The following is a 27825-nucleotide window of genomic DNA, read 5'->3' on the forward strand; positions in this document are numbered from 1 at the left end:
GATGCTGGCACCACCTCTTGGACCTCCCATTTCACCGTCTCTCTGCTGCTCTGATAGCGTTTGCCAGGGAGCGAGGACAGACCTCGAGGCACAGAGCTCTCTGTGAGGTGCTGGAGGCACTGCTCTGATAGCGTTTGTCAGGGAGCGAGGACAGACCTCAAGGCACAGAGCTCTCTGTGAGGTGCTGGAGGTGCCACCATCCTCACATCCCACCAGGCTCTGCAGGCCATTTCACCAGCAGCACGCTCCTTAGGGCAGGATTTCTTGGGGACAAGGAGTGGGTTGGTTTGTAGAGCAGACCCTTAGGATGTGCTTTACTCACAAAGCTGAGAATGAAACAAGCTCCAGAGTCTCAGGCGAGGAACTGGAGGCAGGGAGTGATGGTGCAGAAGGTGGAGTGTAGGATGCTGGTAGCATGTAGGGAGGGTAATTGAGTACTCTAATAACCTTCTGCATCTTTTAGTGTACACAACAGTTTTCTTTAGAGTCAGCAGTGAGACCCTGAAGCTCTCCAGCCGTGTTCCAGAGAGCACTCCAAGCAGCAGAGTGCTAACCCCTTTCCTTGTGGCCTGCCAGAATTTGTGTTGCCGTCCTCAGTTTGGTTCCATCTTCCTCATCCCCTCTTTGCAGATGGTGCTTGTGGTTTTGGGAACCCCGCTGCCTGGGACACGACCTGAGCTGCTTCGCTTCACAAAACCAAATAGCTGGAGCAGTTATTTAGTTGGGTTTTTGTTTTTTGTTTTTTTTTTTTTTTTTCTTAATGATAAATGAAATGCCAAGTTTTCCATCTTGGCTTTTTCTCATGGCCCCTTAACCCATGTGGTAGGCTTATTTAGGGAACAAGACAAGCCTGGATGCAGTCCCAGAGCTTGCAGTAGCTTCAGATGCCCCTCCAAAGGTTAGGATACTTCACAGGGGATTTGTTCTGCAACAGAGAGGCTAAAAGGAAACCCAGGCTAGTTACTTCTTGCTTTTTGATTCTGTCCCAGTACTGCCCTGAAAACCAAGCAAGAGAAAACGTACAGAGGCAGCATTGTTGCTGCTGGGCGTGTAATACCTTATTTTCTACCCCAACCTCCTGCCAGAACTTAAAAAAAAACAACCTTCTTGTAAGAAACATTTCACGTGAAATATCATTGTTCTTATTTCTACACCTTTCCAGTCAGAAAAGCTTTATTGTGCCTTTCCCATAAAGGTGCAACTGTTTTGCTTTAGGTACGGTTTTGTGTCACAAGAGTGTGCAGTGTTTCCAGGATATTGGATATTATGGATATTAGAATTAAATTTTGTTTGCTTATACATGACATGTCACATCTGTGTCTTCCCTGCCTTATGCCCTTGCAGTTGAATTGATGGGAGTTAAACTAGACTGAATTGCAGCAGGACTTGGTCCTGGGCACAAGGCTTATATCTGTGGAGCAGCGTTTGGCGACGTCCGTGCGGATAATGTACCTGAGGTTTAATATTTTCTTTCCTGTTTCAGGATATGAGGATGTTTCAGAGACAAACTTGAGACCTTACAGCGTTCATTCTGCTAAACATGCGCAGGAGAACCGTCCCGTGCCCATCCGCAGGAAAAGAAGCATCGGTAAGAGACGAGCTGTTGGTGCTGGGGGAGTGAGAAACAGGGGGGGGGCTTTTGGTCAGCGGGGCGGGACGCTTCACTGGAAACATGTCACACACACACAAAGGGAAAAAGGCCATTTCTGGTTTCTGCCTTTCTTTTTTTGCACAAAACGGGCCGTTGCCCGAGAAGGCTGTCTTCTGGAGGATGTCCATAGGAGACAGACAAGCACAAATTCTTTACATTCACCGTCTTGTTGCAGCATGTTAGAAAGCTAGACCTCGGCTGGAAAATGCTGTGATATTCAATGTATAATTCATAGTGTGGGGAACAACTACAGCAGTGTGCTTTAAAAAACATCAACAGTTGGTAGAGTTTTCAGTACAGAAGCTCCACAAAAGGAAACAGCTTGACTTTTTTATTCAAAAGAAAAAAAAAAACAGTTTATCCAAAAAATTAAAAGCCATTGAGGGAAACGCTGGGCCACTGATTTCCATCATTGCTTCTCAGGCATGTTTACAGGGGATTTTTTTCTTAATAAACAATAATGATGGTGATCCAATGGAGGCCAGATATAAATATAAAGAGCTGTTAAGGAGCTTTGGAATGGGATTTGTATGCAATGCTTGTTCATCTGATCAGACCTGGTTGACTCTAAAGAGCAGGGGCTCCGAAACAGTCGGCTGCACTTGGCACCTCCCCCTGCAAGGTGCTGGATGCCTCCCGAAAAAGTCAGCGGGAACTGGATATGCTCAATAGGACTTGCCAGCTCTCTTGCAGTACTGGATCCGTTCATTTTCTTGAGTTCATGGCACTGGGGATTGAGAAGAAGGATTTTCACTCTATTTAGCCGAGTGAAATGCATCTCTTTCAAAACCAAGCCGAGATTTTCATGTTGCAGGCACAGGCCGGGCCTGAACTTCTTGTACTTCAGGAGTAACTGAAGAAGTGCAGGCAGTGTTTCAGTTCCCTGACACATTTAACCCAAAGCTGTCACTGCTTCCTCTGTAAGGCAAAAAAACCCCAAGCTCCCTTCACAGAACAAGCTGTCCCTGCAATTGGTATTACTTTCTGCACTGATTTGAATTGCCAGCGTGGCTCCTAGGGCAGTCCCTAGGTTGAGAATGATACCCGGGTTGGATTTTTCACAGCAGCATCATGCAGCAGCACAGGGATACTCTTTATAATCCTTGGCTGAAGCTGTGGTCCACAAGATCACCTTGTCCTGCCCAGCAGGATACTGGTTCAGCTGCAGGTTCTCCAGTCGTGCTGGTCTTGTGGTTTTGCCTCATTCGAGGAATAATAAATTAAATAAACCCCAGCGTGTTCAAAGCTTTGGTAACTTTATTCAGAAAAATGGCAGCTGCCCTTTGGGATGGCAGATGGACCAGGGGGATGTTGAGGTTTTGGTGGTGGAAACCCAAGACTTGGAAGTTTGGAGCTGGCACAGGTTGTTTCCTGGCTCAGCCAATTTGGGTGTGATATAAGTGTCATCAGTGCAACTTCCATGGTGGTATTCTCCAGGTCTTGCACGTTTATGTGATAATATGTGTGTGCAGTGATGGCTCCAATACTGTAAAACAACGCTGCTGTTGGGCAGTGGCTGTGGGGCTGTGTTGGAGGATCATCTAAGCTGGAGGAGCTCCTGGCTTGCCAGAGTTGTCGTATCTCATGGTATGTAGGGAGCCAGCCCATGGTAAACCCTCATTTTAGAGCTGGGCTTATGGGAAGGAGTCAAGCCTTTCTTTAGGCTAGAACACACAGCTCAGTGGCACCCAAATGGTGCTTAGCACTGAACTGAGAACATCTCAGCCCACCAGCTAAGGGTGCTGCTGTAAAGTATCGGGGTGCTCTGGAGTGGGAGCAGCCGCTCACCGGGCAGTGTGAATTCCTTGTGTTCACAGAGGAAGCCATCCCGGCCGTCTGCAAGACACGGACGGTTATATACGAGATACCTCGGAGTCAGATCGATCCCACCTCCGCCAACTTCCTGATCTGGCCGCCCTGCGTGGAGGTGAAGCGCTGCACGGGCTGCTGCAACACCAGCAGCGTCAAGTGCCAGCCCTCGAGGATACACCACAGAAGCGTCAAGGTGAGCACCCGGTGGCCACCGAGCCCCAGGAGGGTCTTCCAAGGTCTAAAATCTCCAGGAGTTTTGGTGGTTGCTCAGTGTGTCCCAGGTCTCCGTGAGCCCCCCTCGCAGGCGCAGGGTCAGACACTACGCTCCGCTCCCTTCCGAGTGAGCAATGGCCTTTCCCAAGTTCCACGATCGCTGGAGAGTCTTTGGGCTTGGATGTGATTTTCACAGGATTCCCTTTAGGTTTTGCTTCTTTGGTAATGAAAATAAAGTCGATCGTGTCTTTCCCATGATCTCTCGCAGCACAGATCTTAAAAGTTAAGAAGATAAAATGACTCAAGGGGCATTGGACTTAAAAAAATAAATAAATCACAGTATGGAATGCTGTTTTCTTAATTGAATATTATGCAGGCTAAATTGGGCTTTTATATTTGACAACATAACACTTTTGATCTGAAAAAATGTGTTTCAAATTATCTTACCCCAGGGATAGAAGACTCAACGGCTTCATGCTGTATTTACTCATTAGACGAAATCCCTGTTGCAATTTTCCAGTAAATATTACGTGAAATATTTCTTATGTTCATTCGGCTTCACAGTGTTCTAATATTTATCAGTATTTAAACAAGTAATGTTGATTTATATCTGCGTGCAGGAGATTAGACTTACACTTAGCATTTACATTGTTAAGACTCTGAGTTCTTGTTGGCCCTGGGTATTTTAAGAGCAGAATTAAAAAAAAAAAAAAGCCAACACATTCTTGAACATAAAATTGCCCAGTGCAACACGCTGATGGCTGCGCTTGCAAGGGATTAATTATTGAGAAAGGTGCTGTTAACCCCTGTAGTGCTGTAGGTCCTAAGCACAAAATGTTGTTTTTCATACACCTGGGCACGCATTTGAGCAGGATTTCTTTTTCCTTTCCATTTTTGAACATCTGAAAAATGCTTTCACATCCCAATAAACTGGAGAAACATCTGAACAGATTCCCTCAGTCTTTCGAAAAGTAACTACACTTCACGTGTGCTTGCTGCCCGCCCTTTGGGGGATACTCTTTACAGAAACAGTTGAAAATGAGGAAGAAATTGGGATCAATAATTATTCGAAGGTTGAGAACAAATTGGGGAAGTTGAAGAGCTACAATTCTAAGCCCTTCAGAGTAGGAGCTAAACAGCAAAGTGCCTTAGGGTTGTAATATCTCGTGCTGTTGGCTTTGGGTTTGATACAGCCATGTATTGTGGACCCCGTGCTTGTTTCCTACCCGGGCCGTGATGGGATGGGTGACAGAGAGAGGGGTTTGGCTGTCGGGGTCCCCCGCTGCTGGGGACGCCGTGGGTCCCTGGAAGCTCCAGACCCCACAGCTGGCAGCAACCTTGCAGGATGGCATTGCTGGGGCTGCCACCCCAGCCCACTGCCACCCCAGAGAAATCTCCATTTCTCATTCAGTCCTCCCATACGGTTTTAGCGCTTCTGGATTTGCATTCATTTCAACAGGCCGCAAGCTAAAAGTAGGTTCAGCCGAGCAGCTGCTTTTTGTGGCTGTGTAAATATATTGCCACCAGCAATATCAATATACGTCAGCTGGCTTTGGAGGACTTTTTTTTTTTTTTTTTTTTTTTTTTTTTTTTTTTTTTTTTTCTTTCCAAGCTCCAAGACTGCTCCAAACAGTCATTAAGTAGAAGGGGAAAAAAAGGACAAGAGGTCAGGCAGGAACAGGATGTTCATTGTAAAGGTTGTAGGCTGACCCCACTGTCACACCAGAAATCTCTGAACAGAATCCGTATTTATGCCCTCCAGAGTCAGATCCTCTTGTAGCTTTGATATAATTGATGGTTTTATGAGCCTTTCGCCAGTCCCAGGTTCAGAGCTGAACGTCTGCTCTTGCCATTAAGTAGCTGGCCCAGAGAGAGGGTCGCTGGAGAGGTAGGGGGAACGGTTTTGGAGAGCCTTCTCGGCCGTCCCTGCCGTGCGGTTGGAAAAGCCGTCTTGTGTTTTCCCCCTGATGTCAGACTGCATAAAAGCCCTCTTTTGATTAAAGATTGAAAAGGCTTTCCCCGCTTCCTCCTCATTGACAAGGTAGTGAGCTCATAGCTGGCCCATTCACACTAGGAAAATGTTCCCCCAGAAAGGTCACCAAGTGGGTTTGCATCATCCAGCGGCCGAAAGCAGCGGGTGTTTTCTTTGTCTTACTGAGAGCCTCTGTAATCGAGGGTAAGAGACGGCCGTGGCAGTGTGGGAGGAGCAGTGGAGGGCATTCCTGTCTTGGGGACACGATTTGAAGGCTGTAGGCTTTGGGGATGTCCTTCTTTCGCCTTCACCACCCCTTGGTCAGTGAAGTGCCATTAATGGGCTTGTGGAAGTGGAGCTGTGGGGAGGCTCTGAGCAAAGATTGTTGGTGGAACAGCTTCCCCCAAATGGGTGCTCTGTCGTTTCCCCTTCTTGGGGTGGGTTAATAAAAGGTGGGTTTCCCCTGCACCCAAATAGAGTGAGCCCATGGGCCTCCTGGCCCTAAAGAAATCCCCATTCAGCAAGTTGGACCTTGGTTGAAATAAAGCAGCTGGTTGGGAGTTGCTCTTCCATAGGAAGGAAAGAATGGGATTTCTCTCCTGATAGAGAAATGGTGGCAGGGATTGGTGAGCTTAGGGGTGCTGGTGTCTCTTACAGATGGATTGCCTCTCCTGTCTGCAAAAGCATTTCAGTAACATCTGCAGATTCGGTCGCTTCTGCACAGCGAGATCAAGTATTTACCAAGTACCAGTCCGTAATTTATGTGGGGGGTTTCTGAGCTGAGCCTTCCCCAGAGGTTTCTTGTAGTGCTGAGCATGATGTTCTTTATGTTTTTGGTCACGGCAGCAAAATCCAGTTAATATTATAGAGCAAATCCTGCCTATACTGCTAATTTTGAATAGCCGAGCTGAGTATTACGGTTGTTTGCAGCAGCACTCATTTCCAAACTAAGAAACAAGAGCTAAAGCACTCCATCTCCCTCAGCTTTGCCTTCTGCTTGGCCTTGAGCCACAGTCATGGCAGCATTAGCCATTTCGGAACACTCAATGTTGAGGTGATTTGGGGAAATTTAACCTGGGATATTCTTACAGTAGATTACTATGAGGGAAGGACACAGAGAAAAGGAACTGGAAAGGAAGGAATGGAGGAGCAGCTCCTCAGCTCTCATCTGGGAGGTTTCGAAGAGAGATGGGGAAAAAAATGCAGGAATTCAAACCAGGTTGTTGGGCAGAGCCACCTGGCCTCTGAAGAGGTTAAAAAGGCCTCGCAGAACAAATTGCACGTGTAGGTAAAATGGCTGTATGTCATGTTTGCCAGCTTAAGAAGATTTTTCTTCAGAGACTCTTCCTATCATTAGGATAAACAGCACTTTGATTTTAGCTGTGGCTTAGCTGGAGATTGCTGCCAGGCCTTGGTGGGACCAGCAGGCAGGACCAGCTGACAGGAATCAAGGGTTGATTTTTGAAAGGGATAAATAAGGGAGGCTCTGATGCAGGTGAAGACAAGATGGAAAAGCAGAGCGGTGTCCTCAGAGTATGAGAGGAACTCCTGCCACGGCCAGTCGCCTGATAGAGGGTAAGGTGGCTACTCCCCGTTGCAAAGAGAGGACATACAGACACCCTATCAGCCATTTTCTCCCCTGAGGTGTAGTGGCTTTGCTGCAGCCTCTTCCCCTTCTGCCCCCGGACCCTTCTTCCAGCCGAGTCCCGCCTGAGGCGCCGCCAAACCGCCCTCAGCGGCTGTTCCCGCCCCGGAGTCTCCCTGCTGCCCCCCCGGCGCCTTCCCAGCGCGCCCCGCGGCCGCCTCGGCCTCCCGCCCCGCGGGGACCGCGCTGCCGGGCCGGCCCGCTGCCCGAGGGGGCTTCCCGGGGCCGGGCCGGGCCGCACCTCCCCGCCCGGGGCTGTGAGGGGAATTTCCGTAGCCCCGGGCACTGAGAGGGCCCTGGCCTGACGCTGTGAAGGAGGGCTTCCCTCTGTCTCAGGCCCTGACATGGCCGTACCCCCCAGCCCGGGGCTGTGAAGGAGGGCTTCCCTCTGCCCCGGGCACTGACATGGCTGCCCCTCGCCATGTGCTGACAGGGCAGTGCACCCCTAGGCCCGGTTTCCCTACAGGGAAGACTCTTCCAATCCCTCCCTTTAAAATAACTGCGTGCCAGGCTTTTCTGAGTCAGGGCATTGCCAGAGGAGCGTGCTGCAAATGTCTTTAATGGGTGTTTTAGCATGGGCGGCTGCCAGGCCTCCCCGCCGGTTCCATCCCGCCTGGCAGGGCAGGCAGAGGCAGCTGGGGCCGTGGCAGGCACCGCGCCATCCTGCCCGTGTTTAGCTATCGGCCACGTGAGTTTTGCTGTTGGGAGGAATTTTCTGCACTGAGGCTTCTCCTGCAAGTTCCCGCCCATGATAAATTTTGGCTTTGTGCTAGAGGACACTTGTGCTTACGGCTTTGTGTTTTTCCTGCTGTTACTCCCTGATTTCGTCTCTCCTGGAGAAACTCTAGAAAAGGTGTTCTCATGACATTTCCATTAGGCGACATATTTTTATCAGTTTTTATTTTCATTTTTACTCAGCCACCACACCATGCTCAGGGTAGTACCTGGAGTCTATAGTGATGCAAGATTATACACCATTTAACTAAGCTAGTTGGTTATTTCACTGTCTTAGGGAGTTTTTATGTAGCGATATTTTGTGGTTTTGGAGGATTTGAGGTTGTCATGGTTTTTAGTTTTGTTGTGTTAGAGACAAGTGAAAGAAGCTGATGTTGGTTTGTTGGGGACTAACTGTCTCAAAGCATTTGGTAACATGCTCAAGGGTAACTGTGTGAGATAAACACCAGGAAGAAAAATATGAAGAAGAAAAAAAGATGTTAAGGCGAGGGCAAACCCCATGCTGTTAGAGCTATCCCTGCTCATACCCACTGAAAATCTGACCTGCAGCCTTTACCGTTTCAGACCAGCATTAATACAGATCCTGTGTGGCAGCAGGTGCTACCAGATGAGACCAGCACAGCAATTTGTCTGGTTTGTGCTGCTTCAGTGTGAATATCCGCAACATCTGACAAAACGACATTCCTTTAAATTGTGTAGCATGAAGTAGGGGAGTGGAATGTGTGCTGGATTGTATTTTAACTACAGTACCATAAAAACCAGCTTTAAATTCCTGCATAAATTCATTATGATCCTATTCTTCAAAGTATTATCTTTTTGTATGTTTTTTTTTTAACTGCTGTTTAATACCAAATAGCCACAGGAACTGCCTGTATTTTTTGGTTTGGAAAACCAAGAAAAACAGGGACAGACTTTAAAAAGCTTGATTACAGTTTATTTTTGTTACGTATAATTTTCAATAAGACTGGTTTATTCTAACAGCTGTAATAAGCATGGCAGGTCTGAAAGCTGTTTCATGATTGCTGGGTCTCTCTCTTTGTCTCTGATGATGGAGGTGTCTTAATTACTGTTTGTTTTTGTAAATTTTAAGGATTAGTCATCCTTTGATGCCAGATGACTCAGTTGTGCTATACGTTTCCAAATCTTTGCGTTCAAAGGCTTGATGGAGTTGGGTTCTGATAGGAGATTCTGAAACCTACTGCTTCGACCCACAGTTAGTCTTTTCAGCAAAAGCCACAGCCAGTTCTTTATCTGTTTATATGGAGACCAGACAGTTGGACAATACCTTTTAATGTGGACACTCAATTATTGCATCTGTCTCTCTGCAACTTTTGTTTGCTGGGTAAATGAAAAATCATCTCCAGATCCCGTTGACAGAAGAGGCAATGACTAAAACGTTTATCTGAGCTCCTCGCTCCACGAAAGCAATGGCAGGTCTCCCCTTGACTTCAGTAAGGCCAGGATTTTGCTCTGGCTTCTGTTCCTGTCACTCAGAGATCCTTGGTAGTTCATGTCTGCAGAGCCAAAGAGTGTTTCTGGGAACTGGGAACGTGATGGGGTTTTTTTCCAGTCACCACTTTCGTTCTGTGAGAGCGTTGCTCCACCTCTGGGAGAGCCAAGGAGTGATTTGCATAGTGTGAAGGTTGATTTGCAGCATTGAATCCCCACCAAACACAACAGTCAACCATTACCAGGAAAGCCTAGTGTGATTGTGGACGCTGTGTTTGATAGTAGCGGTGCCTTTTGGTTGGATTAGGCTTTATGGATTTGCCACCTAAGTTTTGTAGAGAGAACCAGTTTCTTGTCCTTCTGCTTCCTCATCTTATTTATCGTGCATTCCTGTACCGTGTCGTCGTCTTGTTTGCTGGGACAGCCACACTGCAGCCCCCTTTTGTCAAACGGTAGATAAATCATTAGTAGGACTGAGAAGCCCTGATTTCATTTCAACGATTTCCATTTCAAGTGAATGATTATCACATATTCACTCAGTGTTTAACACAATTGTGAACTAAACATTGGACCCCATACACACTGTCCAGCACTCTGCCCAGCTCTCTGCCCACTGTAGGCCATGTTCCCTCACATGCCTATGACTGTCACGCCCGTTACGCTTAGCACAAGTGTGTGCCCACCATCCCACAGCCCATTTCAGCATGTCCCTCTTCTGGCCACCAGCCCCGGGTTGGTCAGGATGTCCTCCTGTTCAGTATCCCCCCACCCCAACCTCCTCCTTGTCTGCCTTAGTTCCCTTCAGATGTGAGTCCTGCACGTAGGTAGAGTTTCTCCAGCTTCCTCCAGCCTTTGTTTTTGTGTTTTTTTTTTTTTAAGGATGGCTACTTTGGCCCAAAGTGGAGCAGTGCAGCTGGATGGACTGGAGAGGAGTAGTGTCCTGAGTTTGAGTGGTAGTTCCCTTAGACCTAAAACCAGTGCGTGGAAGCTCTTGTAACCGAGTCCCAGGTCATTGCAAGAAGGGACTAGGATTGAGATTGGTGCTTTCTAATCTGATACTCAGATCCTGGTTGTGTAGAGTGGAGTGCTTTATGTTCAGAGGGCTCTGGAGACACCAATTTGTAAATTCTAAAATGTTTTACAAACCAACCTATTGCCTTCAGTGTGAGCCTTCAGCTTAAGACCAGTGGTCAACATGTACAGAAGGCCATGCTGAAAGTGACAGTCTACGAGAGCAACCACTGATTTGAGTCTGTATAGATGTTTATTGTGATATATGTGAAAAATGAGTTGCTTAAAACTTCAAACTAAGATGAATGGGAAATTGTTTTATCTCTTGGGGGAAAAGAAAATTGTTTCAAACTGCTGAACTTGAATAAACAAATAGTCTGTGCAATAAATAGTTACATGATGCACAATTAAGATAAAAGATTATTAGCATGCTAACGTTTTATATGGGTTTGGCTACGTTAAAAAATAGAGGTATATGGTTATCTGTGTTCAGTTCTGAACTATAAGTATGTTAATGTGTCTCAGTACGTACCTCATCGTATTTTATAGGTGGCAAAAGTGGAATATGTTAGAAAAAAGCCAAAATTAAAAGAAGTTCTGGTGAGATTAGAAGAGCATATGGAATGCACCTGTACATCATCAAATACTAATTCAGATTATAGAGAAGAAGAAACTGGTATGTTTTCCTTTTATTATTGCATTAACGCTGTTTTCATATGGACCTTATTTTTATATTAGTAAAGAATGTAAAGCAAACTTTGCTTCCAGTGAACTCAGTAGAGAAGCTCCCAACTATTTCTCTGTGTGTTGAAGATGCCAAATGAGGGACAGTTTGTGCTGGTTAAAGAGTGCGAAGTTTAAAGCGTATCCATTCTCACTAGGTTAGCCTTTAAATAAATGTAAATGCCCAATAGTATTCAGGTCTTGCTTAACTAAGTTAAAGGTTGTCGTGTTGCAGCTTATTGGTGAACTCCGTTGCCTAATTTCTTTAGTCTTTGTGGAGACAGGGCTAAGGCTGAGATTTACTTGACCTTGGGGAAAATATTAATGAAATGAATGTAAAGCACTTAGGAATAAATTTCATATTCAGGAATAAGGAGTTTTGAAACAACATTGCCCCTTCCTGTTGTTTTCTTACTTATATATAGTCAATAATTTATTGTCAGTTTTCACGCTAGACCTAAGTTTGCCTTATCAAGACAACATTTTAGTTGCCACGGGGAAAGATTTATGGGGAAAAATACTTCCTTTCGATCTGACTTTCATAAACCCACTTAAAATCATTAGATCCTCTTATTAGGGTGCAATCAATGCAGAACTTGACACATATTTGGGAAACCCAGTACAGGGCACCTCCCTCTCTCCTGACTTTGGTTGAGGCAGCCTCAAACGTTTGCTTTCACCTCTACTGGGAATTTAGGGGTGCAGTATTCCCAGTCCCCAAATTAGAGTCAGTGAAGAGCAGGTAAATATAGGGAGAAAAGCTGCCCAAAGTCGATGGATTTCGTAGGTTGCTGGGTGAAAAAGGGGTTTCTGTAGGTACTGTCTCCGTCCAGCGAGACATAAATGTGTGAACGTGAACCTCAGTTGCTGTGTACAGAGCACAAGAATTACAATTTGTATAAAAGCAAAGTTAGGCCTCTGCTGTGATTTTTATTGGACATCAGTTCATAATGTGAGCTGAGTGTTTTAGCCAACACTAGGCTGAGTTATGATTTAGACAAAACCACATTTAAAGCGGTTATTTTTATGTGTGTATGGTTTGATATTTTTTCTGTCTTATTTTGAAAAAAATACTTCATTAGATCCATTTCAGTTTTCAAAAAGTCTTTAATCGCCAAAGACTAAGCAGTTAAGATTTTTTAAGATGAAAGCTTTCCTTTCTGGTGTGCGTGAAAAAAGGGGTAGAACTGTCGTGAAAGAATAGAGATTTCTAGGATTTAATTACTGATGGGAACAAAACTTGCACCAGCAAGTGGCTGGTGAGCTGAAAATAGCTTAACTACGGAGCTGAAAGCAAATGTTGAGTACTGCATGGTAACAGGAATTATAGATGGATCTTGGAAATGACGGATGCGATGCCAACTTGGTTGATTATTTCTGTGCTTTTGTATGATTACTTTGTAAACAGAATGTCAAATCAGATGTTATAAAGCTATTACTTTAATGCAAAGGATAATGAGATTTCTTTGAAACGTAAACGGTTTGAGTATTTATTACTTCAGTGTTCAACGAAATGCATTACCTTAGGGCTTTTTACCAGCCCTGCCCTTATGTTAACAGGAAGGCCTAGGGAATCAGGTAAAAAACGGAAACGAAAAAAGTTAAAACCAACCTAAAACCTACTGGAACTATTTGATATTCAGGTAGGACCTATATGCTGAACACCCTAATAGCACAAGTACTGGAAAACTTAATCAAATATCATCACTTCAACTTAATCACTGTTCAGAATCTTGACACTTGCTACCTCAAGGCTGCAAAGAGATTAGATTTGATTGGCTTTGATAATTCTACCTGCTGGTATTTTTCCTTTAAGCTCCACATCACCATCAGCATCTTACATTCTCCGGCTACTTCCTTTTCCTGCCTTTTTTGTTTCTATTTTTTTTTTTGGAGGGTGCTAATACTTCGGCTTCTGAAATCTCAAGTTCCATTGCCTCTGCTTTTGTTTCATTATTATTGATTTCTGAGGTCAAAACATGGCATAATAATGCATGAACGAATTGCCAGGTTACAAATTGGTGTGTTCCCAGTCATTGGCTGGGCAATGTTGAGTGTACATACAGCAAATCCTGTGGGACGCGTGACCATCAACCCCACGTTGTGGCATGAGCTGGGATTGATTGTACACGCACCCGAGATGATCCCATGATCCACCTACCTGAGTAGGAAGATGCTTAGAAATTCCATGGTTTTTTGTGTTGCAGGGCCCTGTATTACACCAGAGAATTAAGGTCTTTTTTTTCCCTTTTGGTTTGTTCAGTCTCAGTAGGATGATGACAGTCAGTCATCAAAATTCATGAGGCTTTCAGTGTAGTGAAAAACTAACACCTCTCACTGCAAAAATGACTGAAATCCTTGGGCCAATGTACGGTGATGGCAATACACATCCCAAATTGAATATGGAATTTCCATTTCTTAATGACTTGCAATTACGTAAACAGCAGCACTTGCCATTGGTTCTAGTGTTTGGGGCGGGAATGATTTGGATTTTGCAGTGTATGTGCCTGACGCCTGGATGATGGTGAATTTAATTTCCAGCACCTGTTTTTGCACATAAACTCCCAGTGGCAGTTTTCATTTGTACCAATGTCTCGTTTCTAAAGAATGCTAAACTTGATATCCTGTTTCAGATTAACAGGTATTTATTGGGAGTAGTATGATAGAAGCAAAGATTTTCTAAAATTCAACTTTAAAAGTGAGCATGTAAACTCAATCAAAACAGCATTTAGAGCTTCTTGTCCCAGGTTAGTGACTCTTCATGCAGAACAGTTTTTTTTAAGTCATCTACTTAGAGGATAGGACCTTTGATTCTAATCATAGAGTTATTGTATCTTTTTTCTCTCCTGCAGATGTAAGGTGAAAATAAGCTAGAAAAAAAACTTCTCTCTGGGACATGGATGTACATGGTTTGTTACATTCCTGAACCTACTATGTATGGTGCTTATTGACTGTATACTTTATTTGTTCTCCTGTGTGAAAAAAACTGGCTCAAAAGAACACTTAATGAGAACAAAGAGACAATGTACATTTGTTTAATGTGACATCAAAGCAAGTATTGTAGCACTCTGTGAAACAATAGGAAGCTTCCCTGTCCAAAAAAGAAAAAAAAAAAAAGAAAGAAAAACAGAAAAGAAAAAAAGACAGTTGAATGAATGGAGGATACCAAAAGTACTCAAAAACATGACAAAAATCTAAGTGAATAGTGGATTTCTGTCAGAGCAGTCAACGGTGCTTTACGTCAAGACATGTGCCTGCGTTCTTGATGAAGATGGATGGACACTGATGGACTTCAGGCACAAAAAAAGCAGGAATGTATGAAATGATCAAATGCCACGCAAATACTCTAGAACAATACATCCTTGCTTGGTGGTGTTTTAAAAGTCTATACAAAAAAAAAAACCTTCTGGGGAGCCTTAAGTGGATTTTTTTTTTTTTTACACCATAAAGTGATTATTAAGTTTTCTTTTTACTCTTTGCCTAGCTTTTTATTATCTCTTGGACTACATTTGCCAATAACACATATAAAAGACTGGTGTAACAACAATAAGCAGAACACACAAAACATTATGGTATTTCTCCTAGTGGGATGCAAACTAATGAGATGTATTAAAATAAAAATGGTATACCTATGCATAATTTTCTAGACGTTTCTTGGTTTATGTTCCCCAACCTCCCCCGTAATTTAAAGCATTACATAAAAAGAAAAAAAAAGAGGGAAAAAAAAAAAGAGATGTGCGTAAACAAATCATAGGATATCCATGCAAAAATCTTTATTTTTTTTTTCCTATTAAGTTTTCTTTTTACTCTTTGCCTAGCTTTTTATTATCTCTTGGACTACATTTGCCAATAACACATATAAAAGACTGGTGTAACAACAATAAGCAGAACACACAAAACATTATGGTATTTCTCCTAGTGGGATGCAAACTAATGAGATGTATTAAAATAAAAATGGTATACCTATGCATAATTTTCTAGACGTTTCTTGGTTTATGTTCCCCAACCTCCCCCATAATTTAAAGCATTACATAAAAAGAAAAAAAAAGAGGGAAAAAAAAAAAGAGATGTGCGTAAACAAATCATAGGATATCCATGCAAAAATCTTTATTTTTTTTTTCCTTTAAGACTTATGCCAGTTGCCTACTAGTGATATTGTGTTAGCAATTGTCATCCTTACCAGTATCCGGATACTTTGATTTCACATGTTGGAGCTGTGTGAAATGTACAAATTCTTGTATCTGCATTGTACAATGTCATGGTGGCATGGGAACTACCTTGCTGCAAATATTTGAACAAAACCTAAAATTCTTTATTTTTGGTAAAATGTTATGCTTTATGTGTATTCAACAGAAATATGTGTTTTTTGTAAAGGTGAAGTTTGTATTTTTATCTAAAAATTAACAGTTTTATATACCTGAGAAAGCCTGCTATGTTTTCTTGAACCAAAAAAAAAAAAAAAAAAAAAAAAAAAAGGCATTTTGTGGTCATATTTTTGTAGTAGAATAGCCCAAATAACATCAAAAAATCTATTTTAACTATAGCAGGGCAGATGAGAGACTCTGGCAGCAGCTCCTGTGCTTTCCCAGTGCCAAAGGCTGAGGTGTTGGGTTCCCCCTGGGATGCTGTGGGAGCCCCATGGCTGCTGAATCCTCCTGTGGGGCTCAGGGGACGGGGGGCTGTGCTGGGGTGACACGGCCACTCTCCTGGCCACAGTCACTGCCCCCCTCGCCCCCCCAGTAGTTTGTGTTACGTGCCCTCTGTTTCCCTTGGGGTGTCCCACTGGGGATGTAACACCAACTACTGGATCCTTCTGTGTGTGAAACACCTGCAAAGAGATGAAAAGTCTGGAACAACAACAAAAAGTTTGTCTTGAAGACAGTGTTTCCACTCAAATATGTGCAAATGTGAATGAGCTGCAGAACCTTAAAACAAAGAAAGCGAGAGAGAGATTTCTGACCTTTCCATTTCTTTAAATCTAGTTCAGACATTCCCCCTCCCCTTCCCCTCGCTGTGTCCTGCTCCAGCCCGAGGATGCGGTGGGGGCTGACCTTCCCTGGAGGTAGTCACCCTTCTCTCCTCTCCTCATCTTCCCGCTGTATTTGTTGAGCACCAAAACTGGAAATACATTGAACTGAGATTGTCTGTGCTTGTTTTCCACTAAGTGTACTGTTCACGATGTTATGCACATGAATGTATGTGTCTGCGTTTTAAAAAAAAAAAAAAGTGTATAAAATGTAATTTATATATTTATGTTTCAGTGGGATGCCGATAATGTTGCTCCGTTCCTTTTTTTGTCTAAAAGATATCTAATGAAAAAAAAAAAACCAAACAAAAAAACCATATATATCCATTAAAATGGTGTAGATGAAAACCATGATGTGACCCACTCAGACACTGCGCAGGTATGAAAGGCTGTCCAAGGCTGTTAAAGTCACTTAAGTGGAATAATTTGCAAAACCAGCTTTTTTGTTTTTTTGGGAGGCCTGAGATTGCCCTGGCGTGAGGAGGTGGTGGTGATGGAGATCTGCTGATTGCCATCACCGGGGAGCCTGGCCCTGGGGTAAAATCTTGGGGGGGGAAAAAATAGGTAAAAGCGAGCGGCACGTGTTTTATCAGTGCCAGCGAGTAAATGTGTTACTCAAATTGAGCAAAGCGGGAGAGAACGAAGCCTGAACGGGGCCCTTCCCGCTCCGTGCCTGTTGGAGATGTGTCATCTGGAGTTAATTGTGTGGCCGGGGACGCGGTGTCGTTCCCCGGCGCGGGGTTGCTGTGGCGTGCAGCAGGACACGCAGGCATCTCAGGGCTATCTCCTCGGCCAGCGTGAATTGGCACCTGGTTTTGACTCCCGCTGCCCCCGAGCTCATTTACATCAGATGAGGATGCAGCCCCTGGTTGGTACCACAGGAGGAGGGTGTCCTGAGGTGAGCGTCGCTCGCTGGGGTCCGGCTGAGGTACTGCCCACCAGCCTGGGACCATCACAGCCACTGCTGGTAGCCCTTCAAGGTGGCAGATAACGGCCCGAAGGGAGGGTGCCGCGGCAGGTTGTGAGGCAGGAGACATGGATTCAAAGTTAAGTTGGACATTTCCAAGGGCCATATCCTCAGCTGGTGTAAATCAGCACCACTCCGTTGCCCGCAATGGAGCTGTACCCGCTGACACCACTTGAGGGGCTGGTCCCTCATTCTTGCTCATCCCTTCCACTACTCGGTCCTGCAGGGATCTCGGGGTGTCGTGTACTGTCGATGTAATCCTGTGTTCTCTAATACTTAAGCACAATAAGTGAATATAAGAATGAGTGTCAGACTTAACTTTGAATGTCCGAGCTCTGGAATGGTTTGTTTCACCATTGTGGCTGTAAATTAAACAGTTCTCTGTGCATTTGTGGATGCCGTGTCCTATCTTCTTCCGCTCTCTGCTGGAGGTGGACCCCGTCTGGAGTTGGGGAGCACAGCATTTGGAGTGTTGGAGGGAAGGGTGCAAGCAGTCAGAGCTCCAGGAGACCTGACTGACAGCTCTGTGATTTGGGGGGCGGGGGGTGGCTGTCGGGGACTTGGTGAAGGGCTTGAAGATGATGGTTGTGCGTCACGTTTCCGTGCAGTCCTTTAACACCTTGTCCGTTTTGTCCTTGCACGTACTAAGTGGAGATCTGGGGGCAAGAGGTTTTTCTGTTACACATTCTGCAGTCACTTCCTCTGTCCATTGATTCAGAAGTTGTTGGTCTGATTTTGTCCTTTTTGAGGTCTTTTCTGGTCAGAGGGTGTATGTGTAGGGGACTGCCCGAAAGGAATCTCAGTCTTACAATGTGGTGCTGGTTCTCAGGTCCATCCCTGGTGTTTAATTCTGTGCTTCATCTTCCCAGAGCTGCCCTGTGGCTGCTTTGGTTGAGTGAAACCAAGGATTACGTGCCACTTTGCTTTCCCTTTCTCCTGTCCTCCATCCTGCTTGGCTTCTGCTCTCTCACAGCACACAGTGACTACGGGCAGTGGCTCCTCTCCCACCCTGGAGGTCCCCGAGCAGCTCCAGCTCTTCTGTGTCCTTGAGCTTAGGCTTTTTGCTCTGCTTGGAACAGCATCTCACCGTCTCCTCCCTTCAATGAGCTTCAGCTTTCCAGCTGTGAGGTTCTCCTGGTTGTCCTCCTCCTCCTCCCTGTTGTCTGCTTCCCAGCTGTTCCCTGCCTGCCTTTCCCATCCCTCTCCTTCTGTCCCTTAAAAATGATTTTCCCTTCCTAGGATCTGTCTCACCATAGATCTCTCCTCTCCTCCTGCCTGACGGAACAGCCTTTGATCTGTGATTCAGAAGTTGTTGGTCTGATTTTGTCCTTTTTGAGGTCTTTTCTGGTCAGAGGGTGTATGTGTAGGGGACTGCCCGAAAGGAATCTCAGTCTTACAATGTGGTGCTGGTTCTCAGGTCCATCCCTGGTGTTTAATTCTGTGCTTCATCTTCCCAGAGCTGCCCTGTGGCTGCTTTGGTTGAGTGAAACCAAGGATTACGTGCCACTTTGCTTTCCCTTTCTCCTGTCCTCCATCCTGCTTGGCTTCTGCTCTCTCACAGCACACAGTGACTACGGGCAGTGGCTCCTCTCCCACCCTGGAGGTCCCCGAGCAGCTCCAGCTCTTCTGTGTCCTTGAGCTTAGGCTTTTTGCTCTGCTTGGAACAGCATCTCACCGTCTCCTCCCTTCAATGAGCTTCAGCTTTCCAGCTGTGAGGTTCTCCTGGTTGTCCTCCTCCTCCTCCCTGTTGTCTGCTTCCCAGCTGTTCCCTGCCTGCCTTTCCCATCCCTCTCCTTCTGTCCCTTAAAAATGATTTTCCCTTCCTAGGATCTGCCTCACCATAGATCTCTTCTCTCTGCTCCTGCCTGACGGAACAGCCTTTGATCTGTTTATCTCCAAATCAATTGCTTTATCTAGGCATGTGCCCCGAGATCCCATCTCCCAGGCCCGCGGGCCCATAGCTGACCTCCACCTGGAGGACAGATGCTGTTGTAGGGACACGGGTTTGTGAGGAGAAAGAGATTCATCTTTGCATTTGGAAAAATACTCATTACCAAAGGCTCCCTGCTAAATCCCTGGCCAGTTCCAGCAGCAGCGTGGCTCTGGACTGGCGGTGTTGAAGCTCTTCCAGACATCTGTCAGTTCAATTAAGATCAGTGGCCCCGTTTATAATTTAATTTGTAAGTGTACCCGAAAGCAAAGATGAAATTTCAAAGCTACCTCAGATCGGCACGTTCACATTTTACTGTCATGCGAAGGAAATCACGTTGGTAGGCCCCGTCCAGAGCTTTGAAAGTCTTACCCTGAATATTTACCTGACCCTCTCCTGGGCTGGAAACTGGGGTTGCTTTAAAAACAGAAACGATGTGGGGGTTTGCAGTGAAGTCATTTTCTTGGTGTTTCTAATGCACAGCTTCTGCTACTAGCACACCTCAGAAACAGAGTAAAAATTGTTTAAAAAACAGGTAAAAATCAGTTAAACCTGTAAGAATCCCACTTAAGCTCGCTTTAATTTCAGGTGACAGCGAAAAGCCTGTCAATGTTGCATTCTTCAAGACCCAGGCGATGTCTTGTATTTATTATTTCATTGGATCTCTGTGTGCTTTCCCCCGTTGTAAGAGCGAGGTGTCACTCCCCCTCTGAGCTTTTCCGTCCCGCTCTTGGCTGTAGTGTCTCTGTGGCATGGCCTCGCGCCGGTTTGTCCTCCCATCTCCTCTGAAATAAAGAATTATTGTTATCCCGTTCTAGGCGAGCCCGGGGCCCGGAGAGGTGACAGTGCAGGGTCACACAGCGAGGCCACGGCAGACCCGGGGCGAGGACTCTGGTCGGGGTGCTCATCCAGTGCCCTCAGTCCCACCACCATCTTCCCTTCCCAGGAGTGAATCCTTGCGCCCTCAGAGCTAAATACTGAAAAGACTGAGGGTAAGTCGTTTTGCCTAATTATTGTGCATCGGGTACTTGATGGAAACCCACTGCCCTATGGGCAGGGAACGTGGTGACTGATGGAAGCCCAGCTTTCTGCCCGTGCAGTTGTGTAGCCTCTTGTGCCATCGTGAGCCAGTCCTTTCCTGCCTCTCTGGGGAGTCGGCCTTCCCTGACTTGCAGTGAAAATTACACGCGTAGAAACATGGAGACTCAGATTTTTATGGGAATTCACACAAACTCAGTGGACAATTTCCATTGTGCTTCCATTCGGTTCAGCGTCGTTCATTCCTTTTATGGTGTGGGTAATATTTCCTGAGGGAACTGGTTTTATCATGGGCCCGATCCTGAAGTTTTTTTCCCAGGCCCTAACGTGGAAAAGCACTTTAAGTGGTGCCTGTGTTTGCCCTTCCTCAAACCAGTGCCTGGAACTTCGGACAAACATCCCATTGACCTCCGGCAAACGGAGCAGAGTCATAGAATCACAGAATTGACTCAGCTGGAAGGGACCTTTCCGATCATCAAGTCCAATAGAATTGACTCAGCTGGAAGGGACCTTTCAGATCATCAAGTCCAACCTCGATGCTTTATCACTGGTTTTGAGTAGGGTCTGCCTTCCCAACCCGGGATCCCAGCTGTGGAATGGTGGGCTTCGTGCTCTTAGAGTGTTGTGGTACGTTGTGAGCAGCCCCAAAAATGAAGTAACAAGGCTAGAATATCCAACTAGAAAAACAGCCAGGAGAATCACACTCTCTTTTGCTCCTGTGGAGGTTGTCCCTTTGAAATACATATTTATTCTCCTTTGGGAAGGTTCTTTCCTGGTGTCGGTAGGTTCAAGACTGCAGTTACTGATGCCAGTGATCCCATTTAAGATTTTTTTTTATGTGCCTCAGAGAATATAATTTGCTAACTCACAGTTACATGCCTAAGAGACAAATTTGAGATGAGAAAAAATAATGGGGGCGAATTTCATATGAAATATGGCAAATTTTAGTTTAGGAAAAAAAAAGAGGAATTAGAAAATAAAATGGTTGGCTGTTCATTTTTCATTTGTGGAATGTTACCTGTCCCTTTAGTCATTCCAGTTATGTGCTGCATCAGACAGAATGATGTGCTGAAGTGGCTCACCAATGCATGTGAAAAGTTACGGCAGGTTCTGGTTGAACTGCTCCCTATTATCACGGCGTATGACTGTGAGGTGGGGCCTGCAATCACGGCTGTAAATCAAAGAACAAGGCAGAGGTCAGGTACTGTTTTCCTTAGAGACTGTCTCCAAGGTTTGTTCCCTGTGTGCTGCTTTTGTGAGTGACGTTGGGTGAGCTCTTCAGTTAGGTGTAAAGTCAAGAATGCGTAGTTCCTGACCTGAAACTAAAGAAGTGCTCACTCAGCCTCGTTCATAATCAATAGATGAAATTCTGGCAAAGTCCTGGTGGTAGAATTTCTCTCACCGAAGGTTTCAGTGTCACATTCTTCTAGTGGTCATCTTACCCTACAGGAGAATCACAGAATCACAGAATGACATGGGTTTGGAAGGGACCTCTGGAGATCATCTAGTCCAGTCTCCTGCCAGAGCAGGTCCACCCAGAGCAGGTTGCACAGGAACGTGTCCAGGTGGGGTTTGAACGTCTCCAGAGAAGGAGACTGCACCAGCTCTCTGGCAGCCTCTGCCAGGGCTCTGCCACCCTCACAGGAAAGAAGTTCCTCTTCATGGTCAGATGGAACTTCTTATGAATCCAATCATTACTACATTTGACTCATTAACAATCAGGCCATCAAATCTGACTAGGTTTGAGTTTTTAGCGTCTACAAATTCCTGGTTGGACTGATACTTGTGCATGCCAAATGTCTTCCAGGATCTTAGATAACAATACGCAAAGAAAGGCTGATTTGGGTGCTTCAACAGAAAAGGGGTCCGCATATGAAGGCTGGAGTAGTCCCTCAAGCAGAGAAATAGGGAGCCAAGTCTGTAACAAGAGTTGCTGACTCATCTTCCCAAGATCAGACCTGCTGGGTTGGCCTCTACGTGCTATCTGTGATCTTGCATGATGAAGGCAACTGGTTTTACTGTCCATCTTTGAAATGGAGAGTAGCTGTTAAGGTCAGGTATGCAAAAAACAGAAGCACCCAGAGACGAAGTTGAGCCCATAGTGCTTGAAATCCCCTGGGGATTTTGAAAACGACTTGGTTCTTGAAAGCCATCACAAAGAATAGAAGAAAAGCATTAAAAACACTTCTGAAAATCCCAGCCTGGTTCATTTGGCAGGTGAAAAAAGAATCCAGGAAATACGCTACATCTAATGGTAATTCAGTAAAAAAGTAGGTGTTCATGGCAAATGCTCACGCTTAAGTCTTCCAGCAGTTAATGATCATCTTTATAGACCATAATACTTGAGTACTTCACTTATCAATGCATCAGGGCTTGGATGAACTTTGAGACGTATGAAAATGGGGCACTCCTTAGGCCGATGGTAGCCCTATGTCCTAGTAACTCATCAACCGATTACCTAATTGGTTGAGGTCACTCACTTGCATAAAGAGGTACAACTCCAGTGACTCTGCTGGGGATGACAGTTACCTGAGAACTGACCTGAAAGTCTTGCCACGGAGCAGATAATGGTTTCATATTTTGCTGTTCAGTGGTGTTGTAAAAATAGACTCATTTCCTGGAGCAGTTAAAACAAGAAAACCTGGAAGATCAATTTCCCACAGAGACTCATCCGCGCTGGAATTTGCTGGGGTCCCCGGACATGAACATGTGCTGCTGGAAAACATAAACCAGCAACTTTGTTTAGGGAAGCCTCTGACCTGTCAAAAATGCAAAGCATTTGTTACCAGACTTTTCCTTGGCAATTAGCGGGTAGAATTACTCATAGAAATTGTTTTGTTTGCTCACAAGGGGAGAAGCAAGACATAAATTCAAGATATCCCCAGCTTGACCACAAGAAAGAGGACCGTTCAGAGGGGGCCTGTGGGTGAAGTTCTGGGCGGCCTCCGCTCCCTTTGGGGATGAACTCAACTTGCAGACCTCAGTGAAGCATCAAGAGGCCTCCAGAGCTGCTGGACATCCCCTGACTGGGATTTTTTCCCAGCAATCTGAGGGGTTCGAGCATCTGATTTTAACTTCATTTCTAAAGCAAGTGAAAAAAAATAAAAATCTTAAAATAACACCTTAAAAAGGTGGGAAATTAGGCAGGCCTTATAATCTTGATTCCTTTATCTTGCTTAATTAAGGAGAAGTTTGCCAATAGTGATCTGGTGCTTCCTAAAACAAGCATAGATGGAGAACACTTTGAGCAACTTCAAAAGAATTTTCAGGCTAGATCAGGAAAAGATAAAAGCAGAAGTGGAAACTTCTAATACCCTGTATAGCTCATTACTTAGAGGAAGTACATTGTTGCATGGGACAGTAATGAATTCTGCAGGATGAGTTTTCCAAATGGGGAAAAAAAATAATGTCACCTTCTGTGTCTTGGAGGAAAGGTCTCTGGGTTGTTTCAGTTACGCGGTGGATGGGCACGGTCATATCAGCGGGACAGTTTCTGCCTCCAGGAAAAGGCTTTTTAAAGTTTCAGGTGTTCACGCTGCTGAGTTTCAGCAGCAACTTCCTGGTTGAGGTGTGGAAAGTGATAAAGGGAAGGGTAAAAGTCTCTCTGGTCCCGTTCTGCGCCCGGGGAGGCAGAAATCCCTCGTGGCCGCAGGGAGGGCAGAGGAATGTGTTTGAGCAGCTGAGGATGGATGGGGTAACGCTGGTGCTGGTGAGGCTGGCAAAGTGAGGACAGCATAGTGGTCACTCAGATTTACCAGTGATTTTTACCAGATTTACCAATTTTCACACACTTGTCTGGAAAATTAATATTCGGCAGACTCCTGATTAACCCTAAAATCCTGGGGTTTGTTCAGGGCCTGAGTCCCAGGCTACTGGATTTGCTGTGAGCCAGTTGATGCTCCCAGAAGTGTTGTGAAACAGGAATATTCTGTATTTGTAAAGCACCCGGAAAGCCTACGAACAACAACTAAATATTGGGTTAGTTCTTTGTGCTTCGGGCACCTCAATACCTCTGAGCTTGTCACTGGAGGGCTGTCTTACTGAAAATCAAGAGGTGTTTGCCCTTGTGAAAGTTTCTTCTCGTGCTTGAAAGTGAGACTTGGGCTCCTAAGTCACAAAAGATGCTTTTGCAAATGTTGTATCTCTCTTTCTGCTTCTCTGTAAATTAACCTGCTTGGCCTGAGCTGAATGTTTCCATAATAACCAGCTGAAGGACAGTCTGGTCTGGTGGCTTCTTTCTGAGCTTTTCCCTGATGGAGCCCTTGGGGTTACGTGGCATCTGCTCTGACCTTAAGGACCTACTTTCTGGAGGCTTTTTTAGGAGGCTAACAAACCCCACATTTTAACAAACCCCACATTTTCACTAGCCATTAAATAAGCCAGTCAGCCGTGACTGTTCAGGAGAGGGGTTAGAAGAGTGTTCTTACTGGGATACAGCATGGTCTGTCCACGTACTGGCCAGGGATGAAGGGCTGGAAAACCGGGTGGTGGAAGGGACTATTAATGTGATTTTCCACAACTTTCCTTGCAGCTGCATTTTTGAGGAGAGAGAGAGAGAGAGGAGAGAGATGGCTGGGCTTGCAGTAACATGTTGTGCCGTCATAAATGCTACAGCCACCATCTGTTTCCAGCCCACGACTTGAAAGAAAACTGAGCAGTAATCTCATAATTCACATGAGCGTTTTACACTTGTGAACCCTTCCCAACCTTTGTCTAATAATGAGGGGAGTGCATGGTGCTAAGGTTTGTATTTTCCCTGCACGTATTAGTGTTTATTTGTGTGTCTCTTTCTGTTTTGTTTTGTTTTGTTGTTGCTTTATTTTTTTTTCCACGGACCCATAAAAAAAAAAATTTCTCTGGGAGAAAAATCAGACCAGTTCCACGGTCAAAAGAAACATAATAAAGGTGAAATCTCAATTCCATTGACCTTGCTGGCGAAATTCTCCAGGAGGAGGCACATTTAGCATCCTTCTCTGTGTCTGTCTTGATCCCTTGTGGACTAAAAGCAGGAAAGCCATTAGAAAGTGAAGCAGGAGGTGGCTGAGGAGCTCTTTCCCCCCAGAGCCAGAGCTGCTGGAGTCCCTGGACATGCGCATTTCGAAGCCGCCCCGTCAGATAGGATGGTAATGGTAGGGTGGATTTTAATGAAAACAAATTCTGCTGCTAATCATCTCGGCTCCAGGCTGGCCCTGGGTGGGATCACGGCCACCACCTGCTGTGCCAAAGACACGCTCTGGTCAGAGGCTGCCCGTGGGAGGGGGGGACACGAACATCTGAGGCCAACACTGATGGGTGATGGATGCCCACCCCTCGCAGTGCCCTCAAGGAAGCCGAGATCATTTAGTTGATGGGAACACTGCTCCCCTCCAGCCTGCAAAGCAAGGCTGACATCGTTAAGGATTCCTTTGTGACTCTTCTGCTGTTTCTCTGGGCCTCCTCTCGTCCCCGGACCCAATTGTTCATCTCCTCCGAGCACTGCCGACCTGGCTGACCGATCTCCTGCTCTCCTCTGGCCTTAGGAACAGTGACTTCCATCATCTCCACTGGACTGCAGAGCAGTTTAAGGATGAAAGGGCTTCTTGTTTCGTACATCTCACTGCTGCTAGAACTGTCAATCCTTGCTGGACTGGGTTTGTAGCAAACTGCTACTGCAAACGAGTGGAATTTATTTTGTGTTGTCATATGTATGGTCAAACTGTCCGAGAAGCTGCCAAACAGAACTGAGCTGATGATGGGCAACCGGTTCAGTCTGTTCTCATTTTATTTAAAAATAATAATAAATAATTATCAATCAAAGGAACTTATTTTGACATGTGGTCCCTGTTGGGTGATCCTCAGTGTCTCCAAGATGAGTCCATCAGTGGAAGAAAGCTGCCAGCTGCTGCCAGGTTCAGCAAACGTGGCATGAATGTCCACCAAGAAGAGGTTTGTGGGCTCACTAGGGTTGGGGACAGGTGACAGGACACTCCATTTTTTAGCATCACTTGCTGTTCTGGATGAGTTTGGGGTGCACAGAGGCCATGTCCAGTTGTGTTGACCTCTGCTTGAATCAATGACAAAGCTTCATGGACCTGTGTGCAGCAGTGCTCCTTCCTCTGCCCTGTACTTTGATCAAAGACGGGTTATTGGTGGATCTCTGAAGCCTGGAATGTGTCTATTTTGGTGCCTTGTGATGGTAGACGAGCAGAGAGAGAAGAGAGAAGAGAAATTCTTCAAGCTGATGGGGTCTGAATCATGTATAATTTCTGTATCGTTTTCTTACAGAGCAAACAAGCCTGGAAAGATACCATATTTTTATTTTTTACCCGGGCTAATTAATTATAGCTGGGGGTGTTGTACTAAAGGCTCTTTCCCTGCTTACTCCTGTGGTCCTACCAGCTTCAATCCCACCCCCTCATCTGTAGTTTTCGGCCACATCGGAGGTGTCCTCCTGGCACACGTTGTGGCAGGAGCCTTCTCCTGCTGGGACACGGGGGGGATTTGGTGTCCCCAGAGTTATAATCACCTTCCCCAATGCTTGTTTTTTTGCCTGAGAGGGGGAGAGAGGGGGCACGGGGAGGGCAGTGGCAGGGAAGGCCCCTGACATGAAATTCCCAGGAACGGGATTTGCACATTTTATGACCGTTCAGATGGAAATGCCAGGGAGCTGAATTATTACTCCTTAATCCCGCTTCTCGCTTCCCCCCCGGCAGCCTCCTCCCCTTGTGCTTAGGTAATACAGAAGCTTATAAACAAATCCCACCACAGGAAAAATAGCAAAAGGGGGGGGGGGGGACCTGTTTTGGGGCTGTGATGGATGGACAGGTGGAAGGCAGGCGGCAGAAGGGAGGATGAATGGCAAAAGCCTTTGATGGAAACACTAAAGGGCTATTGAAAATCTGAGGGGTGGGGGGAGGGAGGGGGAAGAATAGCAGGAGGGGGGAAGGCGAGGGAGCCGTGCCCCCCTTCGTCTCCCCCCCCCGGAAAAAGGAGGAAAAAATAATGAAACATTTCTGTCAAAGTCTGGTACTATCATACAGTAAAAAACATAACACCTTTTCTCCACTCTCTTCAGAGCTTCACCAGTTACCTGAATCCAAGAAGAATGGCAGTTGCTATTACAAGGGCAGAGAAGGAAAGAGCATATCCAATGGTGTATATGATGGACAAATTCAGGAGCTGTTCTTCTGGTGCATCCTGAGAGCATATAAAGGAGAAAAGAAAAAAAAATAAAAAAAAAAAAAAAAAAAGGGGGGGGGGGGGGGGAATAAAAAAAAAAAAGGGACCTGTTTTGGGGCTGTGATGGATGGACAGGTGGAAGGCAGGCGGCAGAAGGGAGGATGAATGGCAAAAGCCTTTGATGGAAACACTAAAGGGCTATTGAAAATCCGAGGGGTGGGGGGAGGGAGGGGGAAGAATAGCAGGGGGGGGGAAGGCGAGGGAGCCGTGCCCCCCTTCGTCTCCCCCCCCCGGCCTCTTTCTCAGGATGTTGAAAGTATTTGTCCTTCGTTACAGAATGATTGAACTGCCGCCAGGCCAGGCCACCCTTCCAGCCACTGCACTGGGAAACTGGCACTTCTGAAAGCCTCCTCGCCTCTCAAATTTTATAGCTTTCCCCCAATTTTTTTTTCTTTTATTTTTTCTTTTGTTTTTTCTTTTTTTTTTTTTTTTTTT

The 27825-nt window shown here is 45.5% G+C and overlaps 1 protein-coding gene and 1 long non-coding RNA gene across 2 annotated transcripts; both read left to right on the forward strand.

Annotated features, from left to right (window-relative positions):
• Nucleotides 1–380: 380 nt before the first annotated feature.
• PDGFA (platelet-derived growth factor alpha polypeptide) lies at nucleotides 381–14915 on the forward strand. The gene is made up of 5 exons (XM_014951355.1): nucleotides 381–426; nucleotides 1484–1588; nucleotides 3469–3656; nucleotides 11038–11164; nucleotides 14064–14915. The coding sequence occupies exons 1-5, from the start codon at nucleotides 381–383 to the stop codon at nucleotides 14072–14074; spliced, it is 477 nt and encodes a 158-aa protein (XP_014806841.1). The 3' UTR covers nucleotides 14075–14915.
• Nucleotides 14916–18576: 3661 nt separating this feature from the next.
• Nucleotides 18577–25968, forward strand: LOC106893442. The gene is made up of 2 exons (XR_001413075.1): nucleotides 18577–20126; nucleotides 24704–25968. It is a non-coding gene; the product is annotated as an uncharacterized LOC106893442 (long non-coding RNA).
• The last annotated feature ends 1857 nt before the right edge of the window (nucleotides 25969–27825 follow it).

Source organism: Calidris pugnax, unplaced genomic scaffold (genome assembly GCF_001431845.1).
Source record: "Calidris pugnax isolate Ruff unplaced genomic scaffold, ASM143184v1 scaffold198, whole genome shotgun sequence".
In the NCBI taxonomy this organism is placed as follows: Eukaryota; Metazoa; Chordata; class Aves; order Charadriiformes; family Scolopacidae; genus Calidris; species Calidris pugnax.